This window comes from Engraulis encrasicolus, chromosome 20 (genome assembly GCF_034702125.1).
Source record: "Engraulis encrasicolus isolate BLACKSEA-1 chromosome 20, IST_EnEncr_1.0, whole genome shotgun sequence".
Classification (NCBI taxonomy): Eukaryota; Metazoa; Chordata; class Actinopteri; order Clupeiformes; family Engraulidae; genus Engraulis; species Engraulis encrasicolus.
Window position 1 is genome coordinate 48,627,965 of NC_085876.1, and position 23,582 is coordinate 48,651,546.

General features: G+C 43.1%; 1 protein-coding gene across 2 annotated transcripts; it reads left to right on the forward strand.

The window, feature by feature from the left end:
* Window positions 1–2,678: 2,678 nt before the first annotated feature.
* adnp2b (ADNP homeobox 2b) lies at window positions 2,679–23,292 on the forward strand. Of its 2 annotated transcripts, XM_063186053.1 has the most exons (15): window positions 2,680–2,909; window positions 7,037–7,153; window positions 8,045–8,140; window positions 9,570–9,653; window positions 10,742–11,702; window positions 12,083–12,186; window positions 12,472–12,531; window positions 12,768–12,950; window positions 14,269–14,433; window positions 15,348–15,491; window positions 17,144–17,474; window positions 18,890–19,089; window positions 19,691–19,947; window positions 21,506–21,756; window positions 22,053–23,292. In XM_063186053.1, the coding sequence occupies exons 2-15, from the start codon at window positions 7,046–7,048 to the stop codon at window positions 22,214–22,216; spliced, it is 3,108 nt and encodes a 1,035-aa protein (XP_063042123.1). In that variant the 5' UTR covers window positions 2,680–2,909; window positions 7,037–7,045; the 3' UTR covers window positions 22,217–23,292. The 2 variants fall into 2 exon arrangements, with proteins under 2 accessions (XP_063042124.1, XP_063042123.1); XM_063186054.1 differs by lacking the exons at window positions 21,506–21,756; window positions 22,053–23,292 and adding an exon at window positions 21,139–21,232 and having other exon boundaries at window positions 2,679–2,909.
* Window positions 23,293–23,582: the final 290 nt, after the last annotated feature.

Consider the following 23,582-nt stretch of genomic DNA (forward strand, 5'->3'; position numbering starts at 1 on the left):
ATTGTATTCAGCACTGAGAGACATGACCAAGGTAAAGCAGGTTGAAACCTGAAGACCACTCAACAAGAAACGTAAGTCAAGACTGGGTCAAGAAAGGTCTTTAGACAATTTTGTCAATGGTTTTATGAACTTGTGAAAGTGACTGTTAATGGACCAGATCGATGAGCCCATGGCTAGATCGGTAATGTGCACACTCAGATGAGTTCCTGAGTTCTACTCAAATGCCAGCAGAATACTGCATAAATACCATTGTCTTCTTGAAAGTTGCAAACTTTTCCCTCACAGATCCAGCTATGGGCTCATCCACCCTGTCTGTCAATAGTCACTTTCACCAGTCCATAATACCTTTGAAAACTCTGTCCTAGGGTATTTCTTGACCCAGTCTTGACTTAATTAACTTGATAAATGGTTGTCTGGTGTCATCCCTTCTTACCTTTGCTATGTCTCTGAGTGCTCAACAATCTGTTCCTCTGGACACCTGATGTAAGTTTGCATTCTGGATAGCACTGCAGGGTAATACTTAACTTGTAGTTTCACCTTAAATTCTTCTCATTTTATGGCAGTGACATTTCATGTGAGACTGATGACTTTGTAACGGTGCATTTGATATTTCTGTGCTAACGTGACCAACGTCTTGCCAATTTCAAGAGACCCACATCCCCCTGGAAGACTTCAAAATTGTTCATAGACTTTTCAGAATTTGTTAGATCTATTTTGTGGCCCATTTTCCCAGAAGAAAGCAAAGTTGCCTAATAATTATGCACACCAGATATTGGGTGTTGGGCTCCTTTGATCACACCCCATCTTATTATACACATATGCATGTTCTGGAATGCTTAAATCCAATAGGTTTTCATGTTCATAAAGGTTGATGGCGGAAAATACGCATAAAATGTACAATATGGTCAAAAAACATGTTTGCCTAATAATTCTGCACACAGTGTACAACTCGGCATCCATGGGGGCTACTGTTGGGTTACCCCATGATGGGCAAAAGAGAAGATGCAAGCAAGCAACCAGAGAGGTAAACAAGGTCCAGGCCAATGTTTCTGACTGTGGCGGGCGGAGCTGTTTCTTAAGTTCTATTAACTTTATAGATATAAATTTTCTCTCTCGTTTCACCTGAATGATGTGGCAGCGTGCCACCAAGATAACATGCACATTTTATTTATCATTGTTATTATTTTAATTCATTCCATTGTATTTGTTTCCAGATGTGGACACACAGTCACTTTGTGGGAATAAATCTATAAAAGTTGGGGAGACAGAGCTTGAGTGATTGAATATTATGAAGGCACCTGAATGTGCGCTCTCACAGGTTCATGACCTCTATGGCCTTGCTGGGCCAAGGGAAGCTGAATGCATTCTTTCTGTTTCTAGTATAGTTTCAACTTAAATGTATGCAATTTTAGTAGTTTATTTTCTACCTAGTCAACCATGCTGTTTGGTGTGACAGAGGTCTTCCTGCACCTGTTTGTCCCCCTCTGGTTGCGAACCTGCGACCTCGTCAACTACATCGGTTCGGAAATGGGAGGCACAGTACGACACCGCTGGACTAAAGGACCAGTCTCAGCCCAACATCATCGACACTGTATGAGGCTATCGCGAGGGAGGTTTTAGTAACGTTCCACGCCAACTCTGCTAGTTAGCATCCGTTACACCCTCCCCCTTTAACCTCACTCCCATCCCGAGTCACGGCACCACTGTGACAGAGGTCGTCCTGCACCTGTTCGTTCCCTTCGGAGATTCGAACTTGCGACCTCGTAAACTACATCTGTTCGTAATGGGAGGCACAGTACGATACCAGTTCTGCTAGTTAGGCTACGTTACACTGGGAAGCTTGAATTGTTATGCTTTAGGTCAGACCAAGTCTCGAAGAGATTTCATGGGCGATGATAATCAGGCTGGGAGCGTCCCCCTTTTTTGAGTTACCTTGTTGAATCATTTTAAACCACGACTTCATAACTAACTATATCTGGGAACTCCAGCGCCACCAACTGGTCAAACATATGCTAACAATGTTAATCATGTTCAATTGTAGGCCTATTAGCTAAATTATGGTTGCCCTCACGTTAAAATATCTTGTTTTTTAACACGTATGCTGAAATGCTAATTTAGTGCACATGCTAGTGCCACTAGGTGGCAAGCCTGAGTGCAATTTAACTTAATTTTATTGTCATTGTCATCTTTCGTTTCATCATCATATAGCGTGTTTTGTCAGCGAAGATAGGTACTTGTAGGCCAGTAACGTTTAAATGGTAATTCTGCTATTACACACATGATTACAGTGGGCCTACTACTGTTCGATACATTGTTTCCTCCCAAAGCGGTCTAGTTCTAAATCATATGTAGCGGCTAACCTAGCATCTGTAGCTGGAAAACTCCGCCCCCTGGCTTTCCAGTCTTTGTTATTCACGTCACTTGACCCACCGACTATGGCCCCGCCCATTTGGTTTTGTTGCTTAGCAGGCTAGCTGTCAGGCTACAAATACATTTTAACTCTAAAAACTTTCAAAATGACACAAAAGTTAGTCTAAGTACTAATACAGTTTACTTGTATGTCGCACAGTGGTGGTTAATAACTGCCAAAAGTAAGAAAAAACATAGCCTTCTTGTCATTGGCTGGTCTAAAATTATGCAAATTGTGTCGTACGTCACTTCCTGTGAGGAACCGCCATTTTCTTTAGTTCTGAAAATGATTATTGACCTAATATGCGGTACAGAATGAGCTAAATACATCTTCAATATAGTTATTATAAAACATTCAGGTCGCGAATGCAGTGGTGGCGTGCGCGCGTGAGCTGAGCTGACACTTCGATGCATCATTGTGCAGCTTTCATCTCCCGACTGGCGGACAGCTGAGGCTACTACCCGACCAAAACCGAATATCTCGAGAGATTGACGTTGAGGTAATGCTTAGCAGTTTAGTAATTCCTTGCTGTGTACACATGAAATAGGCTACGGTGCTTGTTGACCTCATGTTTAGAAGTGGAACAATTTCATTGTTCCTTCTGTATGACGCTGTGAAGTCAATTTAGGGTAGGCTACACATGCAGGTTGTGGCATTTGGCGATATGGATGGATACGGGTATGGGCCCTAAATAATGAGTAAAAATCGATGCAATTTCGTGATGCGTTGTCAGGATTTGAAATGGAAACTGGTCGGCGCAGGGGTCAACATGCAAAAGGGATACATGAAAGTGAGGCACAGTAATGTTTTTGACCAAGGGAAAAGGAACTTTCAGTTCCTGGTCATGGACACATTATCGATGTCATTACTTTGACACATTTGGATCAGTATTATTCTGATGGCTCATAGGCTACAGGGGCTGTGGTTATATGCTCCTCGGTTTACACACTGTGATGTACAGGTACCTTCTCCTCTCCACGTCCAGGAAGTTATCTCGGGAGTCAGTCATGTAAATTCCATAAACTATGGTAGCCTATGACTCCTGCCTGTGGTATTGTATTGTAATGGTGAAATATGCATTTCGTCCATGCGTAGCCTACCTGGATTAATTGTTCTGCATATCAAAAGACGCTGATGAAGTATTTTGCACACAACACATGATTTAATTTGGGTTAGAGATAAATTACCACTTCAGATTAAACATTGAAACCACGCTAGAACTCAACTACATCCATTTGGCAGTAGCCTATCAAGAATAAAGAATACAGCTATTGTGTGGAAATTCTAAATGGGTTCTTCCAACATATCTCAGATCTCTAATCATGTCAATGAATACGTGTAGAAGTTGATGAGGGGGTTCTTTTTAAGTGGGACTTGACCAAGGGTTTCTGTGAAAATTGAGTGTAGGGTTCCAAAGCTGCATTTAATGGGCCTGCTCACGGGCAATCATGGGTGAGCGGTTAGGGCGTCAGATTTGTGTCCCAAAGGTTGCCAGTTCGACTCCCAACCCGCCAGGTTGGTGGGGGGAGTAATTAACCAGTGCTCTCCTCCATCCTCCTCCATGACTGAGGTACTCTGAGCATGGTACCGTCCCGCCGCACTGCTCCCTTGGAGTGCCATTGGGGGCTGCCCCCTTGCACGGGTGAAGCATAAATGCAATTTCATTGTGTGCAGTGAACACTTGTGTGCTGTGGAGAGCTGTGTCACAATGACCGTTTCCCAATTGGGCTTTTACGGCCTTCGCTTCACCAGACCTCTATAATGGGGGGCACAGTAGGAGACCGCTGAGCTAAAGGGCCGGTCCGACAGCCCAACTCTACCACACTGTATTGAGGCTTCGGGAGGGAGGTTTATTAATGTTCCACACCACACTCTGCTAGTTGGCCTCCGTTATACTCTCTCCATCCCGGGTCATGGCACCACTCTGATGGAGGTGTTCCTGCACAGTTCGTCCCCCTCGGGGCCGCGAACCTGCCACCTCGTCAACGCATCAGGTTTGGCAATGGGAGGCACAGTAGGCTACTGTACAAGACCACTGAGCTAAAGGGCCGGTCCGATAGCCCAATGCTACCGCACCGTGTTGAGGCTTCGGGAGGAAGGTTTACTAACGTTCCACGCCACACTCTGTTAGTTGGCCTCCATTAAACATTGTTATCATTTATGGTAGCATAGTTAGTGTTCATACAGTTAGCATAACTAATAGTAATCTTGCCAAGTCAGCGAAGTAGCACTGATAGCCTAGTTAGCATTGTTTTACATTGAGCAAATGCTTTTAAAATCACTTGCCGATCATCACTTAGCATTGTTTCAATAACCAAAATGTGATAACTCATGCTAGTTTTTAATATGGTTAATATTGTTAGCTGTGGTGTGTGTGCATTGGTACTGCCATTATGATTCGATTACAATTTGGGAGGTAAGGATTCGATTCGAATCGATTCAGTCCGATTCTATAATGCATTGCAATGCATTACATTTCTACTGAAAACAAGGCATATTTTTCATCAGTCATGAGGCAATGCAAGCAGTCAGATGCTGAACAACATTTTATTGGCAGTTGTGTGTATCAGTCCTGCAGCCTTCAAAGCTTTGTGCTTTACTTTAATTAAAGCTCTGCTTTGCTCTGGGAATGCCCACAGAAATAATTAAAACTTATAATTTTTTATAAATAAAAACTTATTATAAAAAAATATGCCGCATTGATTATGGAATTTGCTGAATCGATTATTGAATTGTCCTGCCCCGCATTGCGATGCATTGCAGAATCGATTATTGTTGACACCACTAATTGTTAGCTTGTAGCCTACTGTTAACATTAGCTAAGTTAGCTATGTAGCACTGGTTCAGCTGGCTTTGAATCCGGCCTGGGTCATTTTCCAAACCTTACGCTAAACTTGCATCAGTGGTTCTCAAACTTTTTTGAACAAACTCCCCCCATCTCCTTCTCATAAGCATACCAGCGCCCCCTTGACTTCATCATAAGCCTGCCAGTGCCCCCCTTAGCATTATAAAATAAAATAGGCTAATAAACCCCTTATAACAATATAGCATCCCCAGGCCTCCCTAAACTCCCCTGGGGGGCTGTAGCGCCCCCGTTGAGAAACACTGCATTCACACATGTCTGCCAACTCGCTATGGCCTCATTTCCATTTCTCTCAAGCCACACTTGTATCTCCCCCAGGGCTTGACACTGGCACCTGCAAACCGGCCAAATGCTGGTAAAACTTGGCCGTGGCTGGTAATAATTTCAGTGTCACTAGCCAATTTGAAAGGTAGCTTATTCCATGGTATAACATACAGTGTTTCCCGCAGAACTTTTGTTAGTCAAGGTGGTGGGGCGTTAAACGCATATACTTTTTGATAAAGCAACTTTAGAAATTACATTCACAATATGAAACCCTTATCTTTTCAGGGGACCTAGTCAGGGTGGCAGGTGTTTCTTGTCAAGGTGGCCGCCTTTAGCAAAAGAGTGCTGGGGGAAACCCTGACATATCAGATTAGTGTATATTCTGCACATTGCCCCCTGTGTATCAATTGTTCGTATTTAAGTTCAAGAAAAAGATCAGTTACTCAGTTTCTATTTGTTTGCTTTATTTCAATGTAGAAACCCATACACTCATCTTCTTGCTTTAAGCACCTCATCTTAGATACAGCATGATGATAATTTTTTTTTGAATTTTTGGCTAGTAGAATAGATGGATGGCTAGTGACTCAGGAAAACCACTAGCCACAGTGGCCGGCAAGCGAGAAAGTTAATGTCAAGCCCTGATCTCCCCACTACTGTCCTTTTGATCTCCACTATCCCAGAGCCATGAAATCCAGAGTTGTGACAACCACGGTACAGTAAGTCGGTTGCTGACATTATTAACGTAGATTAAAATAAGTCTACACAGTGGCCTTCACACAGAATCACTACATAACAAGCAAAGTTGGCGTGGAATTTTAATGTAAATGAATTGCATTCACATTAACTGCATTTTCTGTGTTCAACTTCCTGGAACTGTTTTGGAACTATGTCAGCAGCGATCTGTGTGTCAAGGGCTCCGTGAGCCGCCATCTTTGTATAAAAATGGAACACTGAGGTCAATGGGTTTAGCCTAACCGGAGAATCGTATATGAGAGTGAGATAAAGCAGGCGGGTTCTTTTCCGGTATCCACTTTACGTTGGGTGAACGCCCCTTTAGGAGACCTTAGATTAGGAGACCTTAGGAGTCTTGGGGTAGAGAATAAATGGAGTCCCCTTAGCGCTGTAGATGGCGGTAGCGCACGTCTTGTGCAAACACCACGAAAAGAGAAGAAGAAGGAGGGACAACGCCCCCTTAGGAGACCAAATTTTGAGCACACGCTTTTGCATTGAGTGGGCTTGTTTCGATTCCTCTTATTATATATCCAACCTCTTTGGCCTAACCCTTACTTCTATGGCTCTGATCTCCAATATCCTATTAAGTTAACCCCACGCCCTCAAAACACACACACAGTCAATGCAATTACATTACCAACAACGTTCACAGACCCTGAAATGTATGCCATATCAAGTCCTGTGTTAACTAAAACACTTATTCATTCATTTTGTTTGTTTTATTATTTCAGTTGTTTATTTATTTGTTTATTTTTTGCTTATTCCAGGTGGTAAAGATGTATCAAAATCCTGTTCTTGGTTTGGAGAAAATCAGAAGATCAAGAAAGAATGTCAAGAGCATCTTGAGTGATTTCGGACTAGAGATATGTCAAGAATTGATAGAGGTAAGACAGCAGGTGTTGTATGGCTTAGGGGTGTAGATCACAGCCTTCATGACGATACAATTCGATATCAATTTGTTAAGGCAGCAATTCGATTACTTTCGGATTACCCCACGATACAATACGATTCCATTCGTTTTATTTCCCAACTACTTTTCCACTTCTATTATGTTATGGAGCTGGGGCATTGGGCAGGGGCCATAGATTAGATTATTTTCGATACTTAAGAATGCCCCACAATATGATTCAAATGCCGGCCGTAGGATCGATGCATCGATACGCATCGATTATTATTTTTCACCCTTAATGTGGCTGTGGTCTGGAAATATTCCAGTTGCAGAATACTGTTTCACACATGTTAGATTCAAGATTCAAGATTAGTTTATTACGTCTTATTATAGGTTTGAAGCCTATAAAGAGTAAAAATTGTTGTGTTTTTCTTGTGTCCTCAAAAAGATTTTAAAAAATAAAAATAAAAATAAAAAAGGGAGGGGAGGGGGGTGGAAAAAAGTGCAAAGAAAGTGCCTTGTTGTCTTCAGCATGAATTCAGTAATCGAACTGCTTTGTGGAAGAAACTACTTTGGAGTCTGGTAGTGTGAGACTTCAGGCTTCTGTACCGTTTCCCAGATGGCAATATAGTAAACAGTTCATGGTTGGGGTGACTAGGATCAGCCAAGATCAGCCATCTGTTAATGGAATATTTCAAACTTTAAACCGAATACTGGCAATTCTCTGGTTGAATCCGGAATGCTCTCTACATGTAACTGCACCCAATGAAGTCCTGTATCCCTGCTCAACTCTATGTATGTTTGTCCTGTATCCCTGCTTAACTCAACTCTATGTATGTTTGGTCCTGTATCAACTCAACTCTTATGTATGTTTGTTTGTCTTCAGCATGACCTGCAAGATGTTTCGTCAGACGAGGACGAAATTGACGACACTGAATGGACGGATCTCACCGTGGGGTTCAACGGCAGACAGAAGAAGAAGGTAAAGTGGTGCTTGATGATCTATCGCAAATAAAAGAAAGAAAAAAGAAATTGGCACACTAGGGGGCGCAGCAGTGGTCACCATCTCACTCTATTGCATGTACCGTAGTAGAGAAAGGTGAAGGCCCTCAACACAAGGCCAGAAGTGACATTGAAGCTATCACAGCAGATATCAAGGTTGATTGATTGATTGATTGATTTTCTTCATTGTACAAAGCATTGAAAAAAGCATACGGTAGCACTTTATTTTAGGGATACATCTATTAGCACTATACAATGTGCCTGTATAAGTAACTTATATTAAGACATGTACAAAGCAAAATCAAACATTTGTTAGGCATGTATTCGCAAATGTCTTGTTCATGCACAATAAGGGATTTATTACCAATTTATACTTAGTAAGGACCTGGTAGGCCTTAGCGTTTGCTTAGTACATGCCTTACAATTTACTTATGCAGGCATTAATATTGTATCTATTAGTGCTAAGAGATATATCCCTAAAAAAAGTGTTACTAAGTATACAAATAAATAAGTGAATATGTATTGAAAATCTTCTACAACACGTCAAAAGGATAAAACAAAAAAGCTTGGGAGCTTGTTTCCATTGTGGTCCTTGTGAATGTGCAGTGTGTACTATGTGCTAGTTACAATCAGTGTATGTGAAAAAAACGTGAAAATGGTATCAAATCAAAAGTCAGTGTTTTATTAAAAGAAAACTGTTCAAGTGGTCCTTCCATAATATTCCTTAATATGGGTAAGGCATGGCTTCATCACTCATGTGGCGCAATCTCTCGTCATTTATTTCAGAAGATGCATATCTTTAAGAGCGGGATCTAAGCCATTCATGTCATTTTCAAACCTTGATTCACTACTTCCACAGTTTCACTTGATTCACTCACATCCACAACCTTTATGTGGAAGAAAACCCTCATCATATTTTACAAAAGAGTAGGAAGACAACAAACATGACCATTTCCCGTCTTACACATGCGTGTAACTTGCGTGTAATCTTTGAATGTGTCAGAGAAAGAATTGTAAATTCATTGTGTATGTGTGTGTGTGTGTGTGTGTGTGTGTGTGTGTGTGTGTGAATGTGTGTGTGTGTGTGTGTGTGTGTGTGCGCGCGCGCGCGCGTGTGCGAGAGAGAGGGAGAGATTATTGTCAATGTTTTATTTAAATGTTAAACTGCACATTGGAGACGGTCAAACGCAATTTCTTCTGTGTTAACCCTGTAACATAGATTTTTGACAATAAAGTACTCTTGACTTGACTTGACTAGACTTTGGAAATTCTCAAATCTCTTCTTTTTCTCCTCCTGTAATTCACACACATGACCGTTTTCCCGTCTTACACACGCTTGTAACTAAATCCTCAAATCTCTATCTTTTTTTTCCCCATTTTTTTCTGCTCCTTCTGTTATTCTCTGGCAGTGGAAATATCGGACCCAGACGCTGTGCTGCAGCCTGTGCAAGTACACGGCGCGCTCCTGGTCCTCCTACCATCACCACATCAAGGTAATGCCTATGTTCTATATTTATCTATTAGGGGTGGAACGGTTCACAAAATTCACGGTTCGGTTCATATCACGGTATCAAGGTCACGGTTTTCGGTTCTCTACGGTTCTTTTTTTTTTAGTTCATGATAAATGGTGCACTGGGAATATTAAACCATATTTATATAACTGCAATTATAAAGTGATGATGCGCAAGTTGAATCAGCTGTGGTCAGCTGATGTGCGCTGTCTGAGCCTTCCAAATGCCCTCTTTCAAGTGGCTAATAGAATCAGACTTATCACTAAATATCCTACATATGGTTTGTATAGGCTTATAATGTGAAAATGGTGTGATTTTAATTGTGTCATCCTCTGATTGGTCTTATATGCTAATGTGTTAATCAGAGAGAGTGGATAAGATACTCCTAGTTTTACATATTTTTCTGGGCACATGAATTGCGGTTTGCCACGGACTACATGCCACGGTTCGGTTTGGTGTGTGAATTGTACGGTTTCGGTTTTCGGTGCGGTTTGTACCATCCCTACTATCTATCTATCTCTTTACATGTTCAATGTTAAATGTTGAATGTTCATTTGTACTGTATTTTTATTATTGACCACTTATTGTTACCAGTCCATCACTGTTACCTGTCCTGTATTGCACTTTATGTCAGTCTGTATAAGGTCAGGCTTGTATATGTCTACTGTTTGTCCTGGCATGGTATAGATCAGGGGTTCCCAACCTTTTTCAACTTGGGGCCCACTCGAAATTGTCAAAAATGTTGGGGGCCCACCTCTGATCCAATTAAGAATAAAACTCAAATAAATCAACAACAACACATACCAAAATATGATTATTATTTCTGGAAAATGATTTCAAGGCCCACTTGGAATACCTTCTGGGCCCACAGGTTGGGAATCACTGGTATAGAGAGAAAACGTAATTTCATTTTCCTTGTATGACTTGTGCATATGAAGAAAGTGACAATAAAAGCTGAGTTGACAATAAAAGCTGAGTTGACACTAAAAGCTAACTTGACAATAAAAGCTGACTTGACACTAAAAGCTGAGTTGACTTGACACTAAAAGCTGAGTTGACTTGACTTGCAGGTGTACCACCCGGAGGAGAAGCACCTGACCTACCTGAGCGCCTGCTCCGCCTGTCCCTTCATTGCCCACCCGCGCCTCGTCAAGAAGCACTTCGCGCTCTTCCACCATGACCTCTCCAGGTCGGCGGTGGCGGCTACGGGGGGGACGACGGTGGGGTCGGGGTCGACGACGGGTGACTCGGGACTCGTGCCCGTAACCAGCGCGATCGCCGCCGAGAAGTACCTGTGCAGGAAGTGCGGGTTCGAGGACACGCTGCTGTACTGCATGAAGAAGCACGTGCTGTTCAAGCACGCCATCAACCTGTGGCAGACGCACGCCGGCCAGCGCGCCGAGAGCCAGCAGAAGGCGCTGGCCTGCAGCAAGTTCTACTGCAAGACGTGCGGCGCCAACTCCGAGACCACCGAGCACCTGGTCTACCACCTGCTGACCTCGGACAAGCACAAGGACATCGGGCGCCTCGTGCTGGGCCTGATCTGGCAGAAGATGAGGCCCAGGAGGGCAGAGGAGCGACAGGGACAGGGGCAGACCTTCTACGTCGCTAACGCTAACACGTCGTCAGCGTTAGCGCAAGAAGCTGCTGCTTCTGCTCCGCTACTGGCGTTGTCGTCGTCGGCCAACTCGTCGTTACAGGCCAGCCTGGCCCTCCCCAGTGGCGCGGTGTTGCCGGGGCTGGGCACCACCCCCTCCACACTACTTCCTGCCCAGCATGCAGCTTTAGTACAGTTGGCCAGCGCCGAGGCCAAAGGTCTGATCCGAGTCGACGGACCGGCGAGCCTCTCCGGTGCACAGGTGATGTCGACGTCATCGGCAGCAGCAGCACAACAGGTCCAGCGTGCACAGCAGACGCAGCTGGGCATGGTGGTCGGACCGCCTGGGCATGGACAGCCTACCGTGCAGCAGTTGCTGGCCGTGCGGAGACCCGTGCCTGTGCAGAGTGCCTCCGGTGCGGCGGGCAGTGCCGGTGCGGGTAGGGATGCACCGATACACGTTTTGTCCCTTCCGATCTGATCCCGATATCTACATTTGGATATCTGCCGATACCGATATTACTCCGATCCAATCCCAAAACCACATATATGCTTGGGTTTCAACTTGAGGTAGGCCCAAGCAGACTATTTAGTCAGAAAAGGGAGTCAAAAGAACAGGAAACCAATTACTAAGCAAAAGTAACAAGTAAAAAGGTAACAATCCCTTCCTGAAAACTAATATGCAAGTGTTATGATTTCAAATGAACATTGCACCTGACTCAATGTATGTATCAGGAAAATTCCGATATTTTGGGAAAATTCCGATCCGATCCAATGTTGATATCTGAACCAGATACCGATATCCCATCCCTAGGTGCCGGTGCGAAGGCGCTCGTCCACAGGCCCAGTGCTACACCCCAGGCCACGGTGCTGACGTCCCAGTCACTGCTCAGCCACCTGGTGCCCACGGGCAACAAGGTACGGAAATGTTTGCTAAATGTTAACTGCAATGTCGGTCATTTCACGTGAAATCAGACACTTTGGGACCCGACCGACACAGATTTCAATCATACTTTTAGTAGCAAAGTAGCACCCAAGAACTGCATTTGTGTGAATCTGATTTCATGTGAAATGACCCATGTGCAATAATGTGTATTAGGTCTTTGTGTGTATATTTTGTATTTGTGTATCTATGTAAGCTGTGAGACACCTTAATTTCCCTCTGGATTAATAAAAGTGCTCTACTTAACTCTACTCTTCTAGGTTAACGGCATGCCAACGTACACCTTGGCCCCACTGCAGATGAACATGGCCGGAGTCCAGGTGCGTGTGTGCGTGCGTGCGAGAGATAGAGAGAGAGAGAGAGAGCTCGCGAGCGTGTGAACTGATGCAGGGCCAATTGCTATACTCAAATGTGTGCTATATGTTTGCTGCAATGTGCAATAATGTGTATTAAAGGTATTTTTTGTATGTTTTGTATTTGTATATGTAAGCTGTCGAACACCTACATTTCCCTTGGGATTAATAAAAGTACTCTATTCTATTCCACTCTACTACAGGCCAACAAGGGCTCGGTGGTGAGCAAGCTCCCGCTGCAGAGCAATGCGTCGTTGTCCCAGTCTCCCTTCGCGGCGCCGGGCATGGACCCCTGCAAGACCAAGAAGTGGACCAGCTGCTCGCTGTGCCGGGAGCTCTTCCCCTCCTCCGTCTTCGACAAGCACATGGAGACGCACCGGCTCAAGGCAAGGACAAGATTGCTCTGCACTAGGGCTGTAACGATACACTTCACTCATGATTCGGTTCATATCACGATTTTTGACATAAGGTTCGATACACCCCATGATTTTGAAATCTACGAGAACTATGAAAGTTTATATGTAGAATAGGTTGCAAGAGGCTACTAATAATATAAAAAAGTAAAAAAAAAAAAATAATAATCTTACGGATTTAAAGCACTATAACATCATATCATGTGGTTGTTTTCTGGACTTAAAGATAGCAACACTTTGAAAAGTATTGTGACTCTGTGTATCACAATTTATCTGTTTGATACAATATCGTTACAGCCCTACTCTGCACCCTTTGCATGTTCTTCACCAGGAATATGAGCTCCTTCTGGAAGACGTTTCAGAATGCCTTGCTGACGAAAAATTAAATATATAAACACTCCTTTTTCCCTCATTCTATAGCATTGCTTAACAAAAGGGGAGAGCAGTAGATCATTTTATTAAGTTAATTAGTAACGTATTCACTTCTTTTAGTAACTTTTAGTAACTTCTTTTTTAGTAACTTAACTTGGTAACTTAATTATTAACTTTAATTGTTATTGGACTGTGCTGCCCTAATCAGCTTATGGACCTAGATGACTAGGCTCTATAGGCCATGTTGTGTTTTATGTGTCTTTTAATGTGCGTTTACATGTGGATTGTGGAGAAGTGTCATGCAAGACATATTTCTGTTTCAACAGACAATCTTATCTGTTTGACATTCTAACATACCTAATCCTACTCACCTTGTGGCCTTAAGTTTTTAGCCTCTTTCCTTAGTATTAGTCTCTAATGTCTTTCCTTAAGCCACTGCTTTTAACATTTCTTATGTACCTAACATTTATGTACCTAAACATGTCTAACATGTCTTATGTACCTAACAGGTTAACATGTCTTATGTACCTAACATTTATGTACCTCGTTTGCTTTTAACATCCTTTTAAATTCTTTACTAATACTTATTTTTGCTTCATCCTTGTGTTGGACATTGTTGCCAGTGTTGCAACTGTACACTGCGCCTACATGTCTTGCTTATTATCCAATATGCCTTGTTACCTTCTTATTATTTAATGTTGTTTCTGTTATCTTCTGTTGGACAATGCTGTCAGTCTTGATGTCTTTGTTTACTTTCTGCTACTTTTTAATGCATGGTCCTCTGTGTAGGACAATGCTGTCAGTGTTGCAACTGTACACTGTGCCTTACCCTGTTCTTGTTTAAATTTCTCCTTGTAAGTTACTTTGGCTAAAGGCGTCAGCGAAATGCTAATGTAATGTAATGTAATCTTATCTTCAGACCAAGAACGGCCTGGCCGCCAAGGCGCCCTTCCTCAAGAAGATGCCGGACAGGACCGTCAAGTGCCTGACGTGCAAAGTGCTGCTGTCGGAACGGGGCATCTTCGAGCACATGAAGCACGGCCTGATGTGCCTCTACTGCCCCAAGATGTTCAACTCCATCAAGGTAAGGGTGGCCTGATGTGCCTCTACTGCCCCAAGATGTTCAACTCCATCAAGGTAAGGGTGGCCTGATGTGCCTCTACTGCCCCAAGATGTTCAACTCCATCAAGGTAGGGCTTGGCGATGGCCTGGACGAAAAGCCGACTGTTGACTCCGTCAATCAGTCTGGCAAAAGCCATGAGGAATCCGTCTCCGTGGAGGGTGGTAGATGGTCTGATCTTACTCTATCATTTAAATTAATTGGAGTTCCAAACTCAAATTAAAACCCATAATAGTGCTTTATTAGCATGCCTGTTACGATATAGCGTCGCAAAAGCATACAAATAACGAAAGTATGAATATAGTTACCTTAACCAATCAGTAACGGAGCTCGCGGGTGAGTTCTGCGTCATCACTCTCAACTGTTTGCTGATTGGCTAAACACTGAGAGAACCGAGCTCGAGGCTTTTGCCAGACGATGTGTGGAGCCAAAATCTTTGGGTGGAATACAGAGGATGGCATCGCGAGGCTAGCTGGGCGATATGACGATATTAATCTTGAATCATGATATTGAGTACAAGATCGTCTCGAATCTGCCAAAGTGAAGAAATCGTACAGATCGTCTTGCTGTGAGGATGTTAACTGTCAGCATCAAAGTGATGTTAACTTACTTGTGTTGTTGTCTTCACTTTTATTCTTTACATTATCGTATTCTAATTGTGCACTTAATGAGAGTGTCATCAGTGTGTTGACATTTTATGAACTGCAAATTACAAATTGCAAGCATGTCAAGATTGATTTTTGTGTTTTTTTTTTTTTTTTGATGGAAGATCTTGATAAAGGAAAAAATCTCTGGGAGTCACGCTTTGTTGTGTTGTTGTTTATGACCGTGCAAGTGTTTTCACTTTCTCTCTATCTTCCTCTCTTCTCTCTCTCAAGGCGCTGGCCTTTCACGTGAAGTCGGACCACCATAACGTGGAGAAGGAGCACGGAGACTTCATGAGACGGGAGTACAAGCTGTACACCGACGAGAAGGGCAACCTGCTCTTCCCTTACTTCGACATCTCCACCACCGCCTCCAAGGTCATTATAAGGGTGCAAGCGACTTACATTGACTTATGTACATCGATTAATTAATGCAGGGGTGTCAAACTCAGGCCCGGGGGCCAAATCTGGCCCGCGGAGTCTTTTTATTCGGCCCACGAGATCATTTCAAATGTGTATTACAGTTGGCCCTCATACATCATTAATGTACAGTGTACCAAGACTTGAACATGAAATTTTGGTATTTCTCAGAAGTATGAGCGGGCCCAGGCCACTGACATAGCTCACACTCCTATGCTACACAATATGTGCCAGTGTGTGTGAAATTAAACTATGAGTATTAAGTGAGTGCCTGCAAGATTTTAGTCCATTTATTAACTAGAATGGGCACTCGGTAGAGCGCAAACCTTCGCCTACGCCACTTATTTTTTTCTGGCCATCTTCAAAGTGTGGGGCATAACATTCTCCAAATTTTGGTGTTAGTTTCATTTAAATCGGACCGGAATATCGTAATATTACATTTTTGGCCCAGTCTTGACCTCTTATTCAATTCAGCATGCACACGTTCTTCTGGCATATAGTGCTTGGCAAAGAAAAACATTTTTGACCTTTTCGTGACCTTGACCTTTGACCCAATCACTCCCAAAAAGTAATCGATTGTTCCTTGGGTCATGACCAATCATCCCACTAAATTTCATAAAAATCGGCTCAATTTACGTTTTTGACCTTTTCGTGACCTTGACCTGGACCTTTGACCTTTGACCCAATCACTCCCAAAAAGTAATCGATTGTTCCTTGGGTCATGACCAATCATCCCACTAAATTTCATAAAAATCGGCTCAATGTACGTTTTTGACCTTTTCGTGACCTTGACCTTTGACCTTTGACCCAATCACTCCCAAAAACGAATCAATTGTTCCTTGGGTCATGACCAATCATCCCACTAAATTTCATAAAAATCGGCTCAGTTCTGTCTGAGTTATAAGAAGTACAAACAAACATTTTGACCTTGACCTTTGACCTTTGACCCAATCACTCCCAAAAACTAATCGATTCTTCCTTGGGTCATGACCAATCATCCCACAAAATTTCAGAAAAATCGGCTCAGTTTTGACTGAGTTAGACGAAGTACAAACAAACAGACATATTCACAAATAAATAAATAAATAAATACACGGCGGGCAAAACATAACCTTCTGGCGAAGGTAACAAATAATCTTGAGTATGTTGAGTGAATATTGATCACAATTATTGGATTGCCAATTCGACTGACAAAAGATCCAGGTGAAATGGGCATGTGAAGAGTGGTGTGAGTAGTGAGAATATTCACGTTTGGATTAAAGAAATTAAATAGGGCCCTGCCGTGGCCAAACGGTAGGGCACTCGTCTATCATGTGGCTGACCCGGGTTCGACTCCCGGCCCGGGTCCTTGGCCGGCCCTTCCCCGTCTCTCTCTCCCCACTCGCTTCCTGTCACCACCTTCACTGTCCTATCATAAAGTCAAGAAGACCCAAAAAAAATAAATAGAATTAATTTAAAATATTAATTAAAACATTTTGATTACTTCTTTTTTTTCCAGAAATTTGTACTGAATCCTGCACTTTCTAAACAGATGAGCGGTGGCCTATCACAACTTTAATTCAAAAATGCAAAAATTTAGATGTATTCTTTTTTTTCCTTCCCCCCCCAAGGACATGCTGGGTGACCAGGAGGTGCACCTGGCTCTGGTCACCACGACTAAAGACCTGCTCTTCATCAAGATGTCCCAGAGCGGCGACAAGGTCGTGTGCAGCGCGGCCACCACCGCGGCCACCAAGTCCAGCCTGAAGCACTGTCCCTTCTGCGGAGAGGACACGCTGAGCGCCGAGGACCAGCGCATGCACCTGCGCGAGAAGCACTTCATCACGCCCACCATCCACGCCATCCTCAAGACGCCCGCCTACAAGTGCGTCTTCTGCGGCGGCGTCTACACCGGCAAGACCACCATGATGGCCATCATCGTGCACCTCCAGCGCTGCAAAGGTTAGTTATATGGTTATTTATTTATATGGTTATTTTATATGGTTATTTGTATGGTTATTTTATAAGGTTATTTGTATGGTTATTTTATATGGTTATTTTATATGGTTATTTATATGGTTATTATTTTATATGGTTATTATTTTATATGGTTGTTATTTTATATGGTTGTTATTTTATATGGTTATTTATTTTATATGGTTATTTATATGGTTATTTATATGGTTATTATTTTATATGGTTATTATTTTATATGGTTGTTATTTTATATGGTTATTTTATATGGTAATTTATATGGTTATTTATAAGGTTATTTATAAGGTTATTCATATGGTTTTTTATATGGTTGTTATTTTATATGGTTATTTTATATGGTTATTTATATGGTAATTTATATAGTAATTTATATGGTAATTTATATGGTTATTTTATAAGGTTATTTATATGGTTATTATTTTGTATGGTTATGGTTAGGGATGCATGATGTATCGGCCAGATGTATCGGTATCAGCCGATATTTGACATTTCTCAACACATCGGACATCGGTCAGATGGGTAAAACAAAGGCCAATGTTAACGCCGATGTTTTTTTATATATGTTACGGTTCTAAAAGATTGGACTTGACGGTGACTTTCATTGTTTGTCTTCTAGTTTGTCTCTATTTTTTATCTAATTTTATCACAGGGAGTTAAAAAGTGTTTTTGGAAATAAGAGGACATTCAAAAATTCAGTTTGTTTGCATCATTGTCAGTCTGTATAAAATGTTAACTCTTTCAAATAAAAAAAACATTGGTATCGGTTAATATCGGTTATCGGCCACAACCGCAATATCAATATCGGATGTCGTATCGGCCGAAATTTTTCACATCGTGCATCCCTATTTATGGTTATTTTATGTAAGTATGTGTGTAATGCCCTGTGAGCAATGTCTTTATTTATGTCTGTGTGTATGCTACTTGACACCTTAATTTCCCCCTGGGATCAATAAATGATCCTCTACTTTTTCCTTCAGAGCAACAAACTTTTATTCAGTCTCACGTGAAGTGAAGAAATGGCTTTCATGTAACCAGTCTTGTGACCACTAATAGTTTTGCACTTGCCTGTTCTGACACTTTGCACATTGTAGTTTTTTTTGCATATGACATGTTTTCATTGTGTGTGTGTGTGTGTGTGTGGGTGTGTGTGTGTGGCAGGGGTTGTATGCCTGAGTGGCTGCTCCCATTTTACTGGATTGTATGTTTGTTTGTTTTTTTTTACCTGCCCAGGGACTGCAGATGGAAATTAGCTATTAGCTATAATCTGGTGCAGGTCATCTTTTTACTATGTACTTTGCACATGGTCCCTGATGAAATAAACCAATTAACTAAACTAAACTAACTAACCTAAACTACTCTACTCTCTACTCTACTCTCCAAAGCGGCGCCCAAGACCCCGTTAGACGCCGAGCGGCTCATGAGCTCCACCGTGGTCGCCAGGAGCAACGGAGGGGGAGGAGTCAGGCAGCCCGCGACGACGAGGCCCCAACAACCGCTGTCCAATAAGCACCTGTCCAATAAGAAGCTGTCGCCTGCAGCGGCCGCGGCGCCCGGCAGCCTCTCGGCCGAGCCCGTGTCGGAGGTAATAAGATAATCCTTTATTGTCTCTTCAAGAGAGAATTTTTTCTTGGACGTGAGTGTGTGATGTAATAACAAAAAGAGAACAGTACAGTGAGTTCAGTAGACAGACAAATAATACACATGTACACTAAACAAGATAACATGTAACATGTAAACAGACAGCTGTTGTTCGCATCGTTCTTCATCTTCGCACTACCAACTACAATATTAGTCCAGTATAATGCAGCCAAACATATTGCACACAACCATATTGCACACACCCCTATCAATAAAGCTAGGTTCCCACGCGTGTCGCTACTAGTTAAGTCAATAGAATGTCAATGTGTTCCAGCGAGACGAGTAGGTGAGTACTGTACAAGCGATGCGATGTGGGCGGATCCTGAGTTGAAAATATTTGAACTTCGAGCGAGTAAGCGAGTAACCAATTGGAATGCAGAGTTCGGTACTTTTCGCCTGTACATTGGCAGTTAAAGCCGCGGGAACTTTCAGCGAACGTTCCATGAGAGAGTGGCGAGTAGGCGAGCAAGCGAGAAGCTAGTAAATAGCAGCGATGTGTGTGTGTGTACGTAGCTTAAGGATCATGTGTTGATGAACCTACCTAGGTGGAGGCGCAGCGTGCGCGGCGGCTGGAGATGGCGGTGAAGGAGGCCATGATGGCCAACAAGCGTGAGCGGGAGGCGCGGGCCGCCAAGAGGAAGCTGGACCGGGAGCAGCGCCGCTCCGCCACCCCGCCGTCCGCCGCGTCCGGGTCTGGCGTGGGGCAGGCCGAGGCCCTCATCGACCCCTCGGTGCCGCTCGCCCTCAACCCGGCCGGCATGTGGAAGCGCACCTTCGAGGAGCGCCGCGAGTTCCTCACCAGGTACTTTACACACACACACACACACTCACACACACACACACACACACACACACACACACACACGAGGAGCGCCGCGAGTTCCTCACCAGGTAGTTTACACACACACACACACACACACACACACACGAAGAGCGCCGCGAGTTCCTCACCAGGTAGTTTACACACACACACACACACACACACACACACACACACACACACACACACACGAGGAGCGCCGCGAGTTCCTCACCAGGTAGTTTACACACACACACACACACACACACACACACACACACACACACTCACACACACACACACAAGGAGTGCCTTAAGTTCCTCACCAGGTACTTTACATACACACACTCACTCACTCACTCACTCACTCACTCACACACACACACACACGAGGAGCGTTGCGAGTTCCTCACCAGGTATTTTACACACACACGCACACACAAGGAGTGCCTTAAGTTCCTCACCAGGTACTTTACACACACACACACACACACACACACACACACACACACACACACACACACACACACACACACCACACACACACACACACACACACACACACACACACACACACACACACACACACGCGCGCGCGCGGAGCGGCGCGAGTTCCTCACCAGGTATTTTACACACACACACACACACACACACACACGAGGAGCGCCGCGAGTTCCTCACCAGGTAGTTTACACACACACACACACACACACACACACACACGAAGAGCGCCGCGAGTTCCTCACCAGGTAGTTTACACTTGCTCATTTTAATTTGTGCGAAACTTGTTTGTATTTCTTTTTAATGGACCATCTAACCCGTCAATGGACAAAAGATGGAAGTTAGCCTTTCGTTTATGTTTATAATTTGTGCAATACTATGCTGTCCCCTCCCTGTGTTTACATACATGAACTTTCGGCCCTGCCGTGGCCAAACGGTTGGGCACTAGTCTACCATGCGGCTAACCCGGGTTCGATTCCCGGCCAGGGTCCTATGCTGGCCCTTCCCCACTCGCTTCCTGTCACCACCTTCACTGTCCTATCATAAATAAAGTCAAAAAGACCAAAAAAAATTGCATTAATAAAACAAAATATATAAAAATAATAATCACATAATAAATAATAATTAAAAAATATATACATTTATATAAATAATAATAAAAAAAATAACTGAATGAACTTTCTAACTCTTCAGGTACTTCCACGTGCAGCCGTACCTGAACAAGAAGGAGATGACGGCCATTTTGAATTTCCAGAAATAGCCATTTTTAGCTGCAAAAATGACTGTACTTGGGCCAAATGTTTGTTTATTACTTAGTAAACCTTCATGGAAATATCAAATTTGGCAATAGGCAACACGGTTTCAATGAGCAGCATAGTTGCAGAACCTTTTTTGACCATTTCCTGCGCAGTGTACCTTTAAGCTACGTACACACACACACACACACACATCACTGCTATTTACTAGCTTCTCGCTTGCTCGTCTACTCGCCTCTCTTTCATGGAACGTTCGCTGAAAGTTCCCGCGGCTTTTAAAATAAATGATCTTTCCAACTCTTCAGGTACTTCCACGTGCAGCCGTACCTGGCCAAGAAGGAGATGACGGCGCTGGCCAACGCGCTGCTCCTCAACAACCTGGACGTGGCCTGCCACTTCAGCACCAAGCGCAACAAGTGCCTGCGCGCCGTGCAGCGCACCCGCGTCAAGGTCATCATGGGATTCAACATGGCCGAGATGCTCAAGGTCAAACACAACCTGCTCGTCCCCGAGCAAGTGGAGCCGCCTGAGCCGACCGAGGAGAAGAGCGACGATGGTAGGGCTGTAAATAATATCGAAATGTATCGATGTATAGATGTATCGGCCGGCGATTTAATCGAATCGTAGGCCTATCGTATCGTGGGGCATTCTTAGGTATCGAAAATAATCGAATCACTGGCCCTTGTCCAATGCCCTAGCTCCAGAACATAATAGACATGGAAAAGTCATTGAAAAATAATTTAATTGTATTGTATCGTGGGGAATTCTTAAGTATCGAAAATAATCACATCTCTGCGTTAAGAAATGGATACAGTATCGTATCGTCACTGAGGCTGTGGTTTACACCCCTAGATGACAGCGAACCGTCTGATGGTGAAGACGGAGGCGAGAAGGAGAAGGAGAAGGAGGAGCAGGAGGAGGAGGGCGAAGGAGGTGAACCCAAAGCCAAACGGAAGAAGAAGGCGGTGGTGTCGTCTGACAGTGAGGAGGATGGAGAGGGTTCAGATGACGACTAGCTTATTTAAGACAGAGCTGTGTGGAAATGTGTTCCAACATGCCGACTCCCATCCTCCCTGTCTCCTGAGCATGCTTGTGGCCTCGCGATGACGTCACTGACGACAGAAGTGTAGTATTTCAATAGCTCACAAAAGTGCCATTCTAATGTCATTTTCCTCATTTGCAATTGGGATAGTGATGCAGACTAGTCCCCTGGAAGTTGTTGTGGCTAGTGCTGACAGCTGGGAAACTTTATTGTCTTCTCCACAGAGGTGGGGCGTCAGTGAAACGCGAGGCCACAAGCACAAGTGGAGGACGGGAGTCAGCATGTTGGAATCTCACCATATAACAGAGCAAATGTAGTCTTTTCTGTATATCTGGCAACTTGTCATGTCCCACGCCAAACGAGGGTTTAAACGTTTGTTCATTTCAATGTTTATTTCTCGACCCTTCTCGACTCTTGTCATTCTTTTATCCAAGGTCCCAGTTGGACTGAACCAAGTATGATGTGGTTGTTTTCTGCTGTTTTTATATTTTGCTCTTCTTAGTCTGTTCACACGTTTTGAATGAATGAATGCATGTCTATTATGTAGACAAGTGTTTTTTATGGTTTATTTTTTTCTGAAAGCCCTCAATTAGTGTGCTTATTCCAAAGTAGTAATAATAATCAACATTCTGGAGTTAAAATTGAGTTATAATAATAAATCCTATTCATTCATTTTCATAATGAAGAAAGTTGTACAAACGCCTTTTTGGGTTTACATTCTTTTAAAAAAGCCTTTAAAAAAGCGGTCTTGCCATTGCCATGACTGTGAAATTTGCATTTGCAAACATTTGTGTTGAATAAGTGTTTGTAGGTCTGCTATTCTGGAGGGCGTTTCTCAATGGCGTCATTGCTAACTAAATTAGCAATTTACTTGGGTGCATTGTAATTTGTCTTAGGGAACCTAGTAAGTTGCTAACAGGTTAGCAACAACACTTTTGAGAAATGCACCCCTGAATTGAGGGGCTTTTAACCAGCCTCACCAACACAAAGCCGTACACTCACTGCCTCTCACTTGCTGTTGACTCATTAAAATGGGTATTTCTTCATGAATATGACTATGCCGTTGTTGTGTATGAATTGAGGGTGAGTTTAGTATGTATTATCATTTACGAACGGTTTATATCTGGAAAGATTTTGCACAGTTAATGCTCTGGGGGACAGAGATATATTTACTTAATGATTCCAAAGATAATGAATGTATCCAGCGTGTAATGTATGACATGTAATAATAATATTTAAAGTACAGTAGGGTAACTTTATTTTAGGGCCCGACCGATATGTTTTTTTCAGAGCCGATACCGATATTTTTGGAAATGGGAGGCCGATAACCGATATATAGA